We start from the raw sequence: 8583 nt of genomic DNA, 5'->3' as shown, positions 1-8583 counted from the left end.
GGGAAGACGGCCACCTTTGCCATCTCCATCCTGCAGCAGATTGAGCTCGATCTCAAAGCCACCCAGGCCCTGGTGCTGGCGCCCCACACCCCGGGAGCTCGCCCAGCAGGTAATCCCTCTGCAGACCAGTACAAACCAATGCAGGCCAGTACAAACCAATGCAGGCCAGTACAAACCACTACAGATGAGTATAAACCACTACAGACGAGTACAGACCAGTGTGGAGCAGCCCCCGCCGCCTGGGCAGGGTGGTGCCGCCCATGGTGCCGGTCCCGAATCCGGTGGGGCAGAGTGGCCGCTCCCAGTTCATCCCAGTACGACCCAGTGGCCGCTGCTGGTTCATGCCTGGGGCACAGGGGCTGCGGTGGGGAGGGCCCATGGGGCAGCTATAGGGGGGTCTATAGGAAGGCTGTGGGGCAGCTGTGGGGTGTATAAGGGCTTTTGGGGCAACTGTGGGGACCCATGGGGGGGGCTGCAGGGTCCTAGGGGAGCTCTGGGGAGCCTATAGGGCTCATGGGGGTGTCCGTAGGGTGCCCCGGGGGTCCTTAAAGTATCTATAGGGTCCTTGGGGTATCTAGACTGTGGGGGACTCTGGGGTGTCTGGGGGGGGGTGTTGTCTCTGAGGGATCTTCGGGCCTTCTATAGGGTGCTTGGGTTATCTATGGGGTGCCTATAGGGTGCCCTGGGGTGTCTGCAGGGCCACAGGGGGAGTCCCTGGGGCATCTATAGGGTCTCTGGGGTGCTTGGGGCAGCTTGGCATTAGCTATAGGGGATCTACAGGGGGCTCTGGGTGGGTCCTTGTCTCATCTGTGGGGTCTCTGGGGTGTCTGTGGCAGGTTTGGGATGTCGGGGGCGTCCCAGGGGGGCTCTGGGTGGGTCTTTGGGGCATCTATAGGGTCTCTGAGGGACCTATAGGGTGATGTCTGGGGAGTCCCTGGTAGCTCCAGGGGCGTTCGTGGGGTGTCCGTAGGACCTGGGGGGTGTTTGCGGGCTCGTGGGGGTGCCGTGGAGGGTCATGGAGCAGGGGGAAGGTTTCCCACCGATGACCTCACGCCCTGCAATGATGTCACGGGCTGTCTAGATCCAGAAGGTGGTGATGGCGCTGGGCGATTACATGGGGGCCTCCTGCCACGCCTGCATTGGCGGCACCAACGTTCGTGCCGAGGTGCAGAAGCTGCAGCTGGAAGCGCCGCACATCATCGTCGGCACGCCGGGCCGTGTCTTCGACATGCTCAACCGCCGCTACCTCTGTGAGCTCCCGGGCCCCAAAACCTCCCCGAGAGGCCCCAGACTCCCACAAATTGCCCAAGCGGCCCCAAATCTCTCTCCAAATGGCCCTCGAGTGTCCCCTCCTTGGCCCCAGATGTCCCCCAGCAGCCCCAAACGTCCATAAACCTCCCCTCAATCATCTCCCCTTGGACCAAAATGTCCCCAAACGTCCCCAAATCTCTCTCCGAACAGCCCCCTGCTGCCCTCCTGCCGCCCCACTGTCCCCAAGTGACCCCAGATGCCACCGGAGCCGCCTCATGTGTCCCTCCAGCGTCACCGCGTGGCCCCGTGGGACCTCAAAATGTCCCCCTCGTGCCCCCCAGTGTCCCCAAATGCCCCCTTACTGTACCCATGGCACCCCAAATGTCCCCCCCTGCCGCCCCAAGTGCCCCACACATCCCTGAGTCCCCCCCAACAGGGACCCTCACGTGTCTCCCCACACCAGACGCCCCCCCCCATCACGTGTCGTTCCCCACCACCACACCGTAGTGTCCCCGGGGGGGCTCTGTGTCCCCAAGGGGGGTCCTTGTGTCCCTGGGGGGGGTCAGTGCCCCCCCCGGCCACCCGCTGATGACCTCGTGCGTGTCACCTGACCCTGCGGGGGCGGGCCCGGCCCCGCGTCCTGCCTGGCCGGTGCCACCGACCCCATGGGGGCTGATCATGGTGCCAGGGCTGAGGGTGGCCCCGGGGGGGGATCCAGGACCCCCCTGCCCCCTCCAGGAACCCCCCTAACCCCCCCACCCTCCCCCCCCAGCCCCCAAGTTCATCAAGATGTTTGTGCTGGACGAGGCTGACGAGATGCTGAGTCGGGGCTTCAAGGACCAAATCTACGACATTTTCCAGAAGCTGAGCGGGAACACGCAGGTGGGGGGGACACGGGGGGCCCGGGGTGGGGGGGGGGGCAGCGGGTGCCCATGGCCCTGCCCCCCCTCATGGGAGGGGGCCACGCTCCCCTTCCCCCCCCCACAGGCCGGCCCCCTCCCGTCTCCCCGGGCTGAGCCATGGGCCGGCTTGGCGGGGCTCTGGTGTGCTGGGTGGGGGGCGATTTGGGGGTCCCACAGAGGGTTTGGAGGGGGTTTATGGAGTCTCGTGAAGGATTTGGGGGGGCGGGACAGGGGAGGGGGTTTGCAGGGGTCTCAGGACAGGCTGGGGGGTTATGGGGGGCAGCGGGGGGTGGTTATGGCAGGGGTGTGTGGGGGGGTCCCAATATTGGGGGAGCGCTGAGCCCTCCAGAGACAATGTGGGGGGTTTGTCAGCCCCCCCCCCCCTTTATCCTGCCCCACTCCAGTTTGGTGCTGCTGTGACGGTGCCTGTCTGGGGGGGTCCGGGGGAGCGTTTTGGGGGTCCTGGGGTGTGGGGGGGGAGTTGAGCGTCCCAGGGGGTGTTGGGGGGCCCAGAGACACGTTGGGGATCCCAGTGGTCATTGTGGGTCCCAGGAGGGTTTGTTGGGGGTCCCAGTGGGTCCTGGGGGGGGTCCCGGGGGCCCGTGCCCCCCTGCCCCCCCCGGTCTGACCCCCGCCCCCCAGGTGGTGCTGCTGTCGGCCACGATGCCCCTGGACGTGCTGGAGGTGACCAAGAAGTTCATGCGGGAGCCGATCCGCATCCTGGTGAAGAAGGAGGAGCTGACGCTGGAGGGGATCCGCCAGTTCTACATCAACGTGGAGCGGGAGGTGAGGGGGGGGGACGACACACGGGGGGGGACACGGCTCTCTCAACCCCGGCATGGTCCATGGATTTGTGGGGCGCCCCGTGGCCCCCCCGCAGTGATCCCATGCCAGAGCGATCCCACACCCCCCCGAAACCATGGGCCACCCCCGGGATGTGGGGCCGGTCCCTGAGCAGGGGGGACACGTGTCTCCCTCCCCCCCCCCGGAAGGGGGCAGGGGGGGCAGCTGTGGGGCGGTTTATGGCCGTGTGGGGCGGGGTAGCGTAGTTGTGAGATGCTGTGGGGCAGAAGCGTGCTCGTAGAGCGGCGTGGGTCGCCGTGGGTCAGTCCATGGGTCTGCCCCCCCCAGGAGTGGAAGCTGGACACACTGTGCGACCTGTACGAGACGCTGACCATCACGCAGGCCGTCATCTTCATCAACACCCGCCGCAAGGTGGACTGGCTGACGGAGAAGATGCACGCCCGCGACTTCACCGTCTCCGCCATGGTGGGGGCGCGGGGCAGGGCGGGGCCGGACACGTGGGTGTCGTCCCCTTCCCCGCCCCCAACGGCCCTCTCTGTGCCCCACTCCCCCCCCCCAGCACGGTGACATGGACCAGAAGGAACGCGACGTCATCATGAGGGAATTCCGCTCCGGCTCCAGCCGTGTCCTCATCACCACCGACCTGCTGGTGAGGGGCGGGCGGGGGGAGGGCACCCCTCCCCCACCCCGGGCCCTGCCCCTCCCCGGGCCCTGCCCCTCCCCTACCCCTGACCCCTCCCCCCCCAGGCACGCGGGATCGACGTCCAGCAAGTGTCGCTCGTCATCAACTACGACCTGCCCACCAACCGCGAGAACTACATCCACCGGTGAGGGGGTGGTGTCCAAAGGGGACCCAAAAGTTGGGGGGGGGGGGGGGGGCAGGTGTCTCGGGGGGGCAATTCGGGAGTTTGGGGGTGACCCACATGTCAGGGGGGGGCCCTTCAGTATCTTGGAGGGGGGGACTGGACACCCCCATCTGAGAGACCCAGGGGTTTGGGGCTGGGGGGGGGTACCCCCCTGGTGTGGGGGAGGGCAAAGGATGACCAGATCCCTCCCCTCCCCCCCTCCAGGATCGGGCGGGGCGGGCGGTTCGGGCGCTAAGGGCGTGGCCATCAACATGGTGACGGAGGAGGACAAACGGACGCTGCGGGACATAGAGACCTTCTACAACACGGCCATTGAGGAGATGCCGCTCAACGTCGCCGACCTCATCTGAGGGGGGGTGCGGGGGGCGCGTGCCCCTCCCCCACCCACCCCCGCGGGCCCATCCCCCTCCCCCACCCCTTTTCTTTTTGTTGGGGTTGGTTTTTTTGGTGGGTTTTTTTTTTTGGTGTTTTTTTTTTTTTGGTCTTTTGAATAAACGTCACTTTTTGGGGGTGACAAGTCCCACCCCCCGCCATGGGGGAACCCGGGTGTCCTGTGGGATCGCCCCTCCCCCATCCGCCCCCCCCCCCAGAGGGGACCCAGGCGTCCGGGGCTGCCCCCCTCCCCCCACCCCCTTTTGTAACGTTTATTTATTGGAATAAAAGCAACTTTGGGAAAAAAAAAAAAAAGTCATGGCTTGTTGTGGGGGGAGGGGAGGGAAAGAGAGAGACCCTGGTATGGGGTAGGGATCCCCCAAGACCCCCCCCAACCCCTCCCTGGGGCAGGGATCAAACTGTGTGGGGGGGAGAAGTCCCACCACCCAACAACACCCTCCATTTGGGGGCAAGATCCGGCATTTCCAAAGTTTCTTTCCAAACGCACCTTTATTGCTGTGGCTGGAGGGACACACACCCCACCCTCCCCCCGTGCTGGGGTGTCCCGTGTCCGTGTTTCCCCCCCCCCCCGCTGTGGGTCCCCACTCCCGGGTCCCTCAACCCTGCAGCGCAGCGGCCAGCGCCTCGCGGATGCGTCGGGCGGCGGCAGCCGCTGCCCCGCCCCGCCCTTCCTCCCCATCCCTGTCCCCCTCCTCCCCTTCCCCCAACCCCTCCTCCTCCTCCTCCTCCTCCTCCTCCCCCCCAGGGGCTCCCCGGGGGGAGGGGCGAGCCACCGTGGGGGGCAGGGGTCCCCCCGGGCCTGGCAGACGTTGTGCAGGAGGCAGCAGGCGGCCAGCAGCGTGGGCAGGAAGGCCAGGTCGGTGTCGTTGCGCTTCTGCAGGCAGCGCCAGCGGCCCCGCAACCGCCCCAGCGCCCCGGCGGCCGCCGCCCGCGCCGCCGCCGCCCCGGCATTGAAGCGTCGCCGGCCCTGCCGCCGCGAGGCCTCCGCCCCGCCGAAGGGGCGCAGCAGCCAGGGGAGTAGGGGGTCCCCGGGGCGGCCCAGCAGGTAAGCAGGGACGGTCACCCCCCCGAGCTGGGCGGGGGGCGCAGGGCAGAGCCCCCCCCGCTGCGCCCGGCGGTAGAGAGCGGAGCCGCGGAGGCCCAGGCCGGGCCGGCTCACCTCGATGTCCCAGAAGCAGCCACGGGCGTCGACGGCGGCCTGCAGCACCACCGCGTGCCAGCCCCGCCCATCGCTGTAACTGGCGGCGTCCTCGGGGGGGGCACGGATGGGGACGCGGAGGCGAGCCAGGACGCCGGCGAGCTGCGGCAGGGCGAAACCGGCGGCGGCGGCGGGGGGAGCGGCGTAGGCGGGGGCCAGGATGGCCACCACCGCCTCGCAGACGTCCCGCAGGATCTTGCAGACGGTGGAGCGGGAGACGCCGAACTGCTGCTCCACCGCCCGGTACTCGGTGCAGGCCCCCAGGCGCCAGAGGGTGAGGGCCAGCCGCACCTCGGCCGGCACCGCCCGGCGCATGGTGGTGTCGCGGCGCTGGATGGCCGCCCGCAGCCGCCCGCAGAGGAAGTCGAAGGTGGCGGGACCCAGGCGGAAGTTCTCGGCCCACTCCCCGCGGCTGAAGGCCTTGGCCCGCACCGTCTCCCAGAAGGCCGAGCTCCGCGCCTTGCTCCACAGCCGGCGCTCCCGACCCGCCGGCACCGAGCCCGGGCCCAACCGTCCGACCAGCCACAGGGCCGCGAAGCGGCGCTGGCCCCGGGCCCGAGCCCGGCGGTGACGGGCGGCTCGCAGCCGCCGGGCGGCCTCTCGCAGCCGCCGCCCGCGCTGCAGGCGCAGGTAGAAGAGGACGCAGAGGGCCACGGCCCCGCGGGACAGCGATGCCGCCGCCGCCGCCGCCGCCGCCATCTTGAGGCGCCGCCAACCTCCCCGGGGGCGCGCGGCGGCGGCGGCAGTGCGCAGGCGCGGCGGGCGGGGCGGCGGCAGTGCGCAGGCGCGGCGGGCGGGGGGCGGCGCGGTGCGCAGGCGCGGCGCCCCACGCCTTCCCGCCGCCCGGGGGAAAAGGGCCGTGCTGAGAGCGGCGGCCAATGGGCGCGCCGGGGTGGGGGCGGCGCAGGCGCAGTGCGGGGGACAAGGGGACGGGCCAATGGCTGCTGGGGGCCGGCCAATCGCCGCGCCGGGCCGCGCATGCGCCCGGCCTGCCGCACCCGGAAAAACGGCGGCGGCCCGCCATGGAGGCGCTGCGCGGCTGGCTCGTCCCGCTCCTCCTGCCCGAGCGCTGCTTCGACGAGCTCTTCCTGCGGCTGCACCTGCTGCACGGTGCGGGGCGCGGGCGGGGGCGGGGGCGGGCGGGGGCGTCGGGGTGCGGGGGGCGGCCGCACCGCCGCCATCAAGGGCGGCCGCCATGTTGCCGGCGGGCGGAAGTGCCCGGGGGAGGAGGGACGGGCGCCGCCATCTTGTTCCCGGGCGGAAACGGTATTTGGCCGGGAGGGGGGGCGCTCCCCGGGACAACCCCCCCCACCCCGCCCCGGCCCCGTTGATTTCCCTCCCCGGTCCCCCCCCCCCCCCGCAGTGCCGTGCCTCAAAATCCTCCTCAGCAAAGCGCTCGGTTACGCCATCGTCGCCGGCTCCGTCATGGGTGAGGGGGGGTGGGCGGGGGGCTATGGGGGGGGTCTGGGGGCATCTCTATGGTGGGGAGGGGGACTATGGGGGTGGGGGCAAGGGGCTGGGGGGGGCTCTTTGGGTGATTGGGCGTGCCTCTATAGTGGGGCGGGGGGCTATAGAGGGGGCTGGGGGGGCATGGGGGGCCCTGGAGGGGTCTTGGGGGCACGGGGAGGGGGTGGTTGTGGGGCAGGGGGGGTCCCGGGGGGCTCCATGGAGAGTTTGGGGGCACCTGTGAGGTGGGGGGGGTGTCTAGGGGTGGCCGTGGGCGTCGGGGAAGGGTCTGGGGGTGGCCATAGGGCACAGGGGGGTGGCTGTGGGGCAGGGAGGGAGCTTGAGGGGGGGGCCGTGGGCTGGGGGGGGGCTGGGGGTGCCCCCCCCACCCCACCCCCCCCCCACCTTCCCCCCCCCCCCCCCCCCCCCCCCAGTGAAGCTGCCGCAGGTACTGAAGGTGGTGGGGGCCCGGAGCGGGGCCGGGCTGAGCGTCCCGGCCGTGCTGCTGGAGCTGCTGGCCCTGGGGGGGACGGTGGCCTACGGCTGCGCCCGCGCCTTCCCCTTCAGGTGGGGGGCTGGGGGGGGCTTGGCTGGGGGGGGGAGGTTGGGGGGGGGGGCCCGGACCCCTGGCTCTCCCCCCTGACCGCCCCCCCCCCTCCACCCCACAGCGCCTGGGGGGAAGCACTCTTCCTCCTCCTACAGACACTGACCATCGGCTTCCTCATCCAGCACTTCGGGGGGCACACGGGGCGAGGTCAGCACCCGGACGCCTGCGTCCTTTTTGGGGGGGGGCACCTGGACACCTGGGTCCCCTGACCACCCCCCCGCCCCGTGTGTGTCGTGTCCTCCCCAGGGCTGCTGTTTGTGGCAGGTTATGGGGTGCTGCTGGGTGCCCTCCTCTCCCCCCACGCCCCGCCCGGCCTCGCCACCCTCCTGCAGGCAGCAAATCTGCCCATCATCATCCTCAGCCGGGTACGTCGCGGGGGGGGGCTGTGTCTGGCGACGGGGGACACACACACATGCCAGGGTCCCTCTGGGTGGGTTTGTGGGGTGGGGCTGCATGTTTGGGCCCCCGGACTCCTGGGTCCCTTGGAGACATGGGGGGGTGTCCCGGACTTCTGGGTCCCCCCCCGACCCTGTCCCCCCCCCAGCTGCTGCAGGCGGCCACCAACTACCGTCAGGGCCACACAGGGCAGCTCTCGGGGGTCTCCACCACCCTCCTGCTGGGGGGGGGCCCTGGCCCGCGTCTTCACCTCCCTCCAGGTAAGCCCCCCCCCCCGCACCCCCAACCCCCCCTCACCATATCCTCCCCCCCCACACACCCCCCCCGCTTTGTCCCCACAGGAGACAGGGGACGTGCTGCTGGCCCTGACCTTCGTCGCCTCGGCCGCCTGCAACGGGCTCCTGCTGGCCCAGCTGCTCTACTACAGGGGGGCCTCCGCCCCCCACCCCAAGGGGGACTGAGACGCCCCCCCCCCCGGACTCCCCCCACCCCCCCCGGGGACCCCCCAGCAGTGTCAGCAGAGCCCCCCCCACGGGGGGGGTGGGGCAGCCCTGCCCCCCCCCGCCAGACCAAGGTGGGGGGAGGGCTGGGACTCCCCCCGGGCCCCCCACAATAAAGGGGCAGCCGCCCCCATCCCCCCCCCCGCCATCTTGTTCTTCTTCTTTGTTAATTACAGGGGATTAATTAACACTGACACCCTCCCCACCGCCTGTAGGGGGC

General features: G+C 70.4%; 2 protein-coding genes across 2 annotated transcripts in view; both read left to right on the top strand.

Annotated features, from left to right (window-relative positions):
* The window catches only part of LOC128135953 (eukaryotic initiation factor 4A-I-like), a 4758-nt gene extending 525 nt beyond the window's left edge, over positions 1-4233 (top strand). Inside the window, 10 exon segments of the mRNA XM_052775027.1 lie at positions 7-87; positions 89-109; positions 1082-1250; positions 2024-2133; positions 2796-2939; positions 3285-3422; positions 3517-3606; positions 3705-3784; positions 4028-4055; positions 4057-4233. Coding sequence (XP_052630987.1) covers positions 7-87; positions 89-109; positions 1082-1250; positions 2024-2133; positions 2796-2939; positions 3285-3422; positions 3517-3606; positions 3705-3784; positions 4028-4055; positions 4057-4173 — 978 coding nt within the window. The 3' untranslated portion in view covers positions 4174-4233.
* Positions 4234-6277: 2044 nt separating this feature from the next.
* MPDU1 (mannose-P-dolichol utilization defect 1) lies at positions 6278-8344 on the top strand. Its single transcript, XM_052775039.1, is given in 8 exon segments — positions 6278-6524; positions 6778-6843; positions 7295-7427; positions 7529-7614; positions 7714-7832; positions 8012-8083; positions 8085-8123; positions 8205-8344. Coding segments are annotated over 8 exon segments (867 nt in total). The 5' UTR covers positions 6278-6292; the 3' UTR covers positions 8325-8344.
* The last annotated feature ends 239 nt before the right edge of the window (positions 8345-8583 follow it).

The sequence above is a fragment of the Harpia harpyja genome, chromosome 26, assembly GCF_026419915.1.
Source record: "Harpia harpyja isolate bHarHar1 chromosome 26, bHarHar1 primary haplotype, whole genome shotgun sequence".
NCBI lineage: Eukaryota > Metazoa > Chordata > Aves > Accipitriformes > Accipitridae > Harpia > Harpia harpyja.
This window is presented reverse-complemented; position numbering and strand designations above follow the sequence as displayed.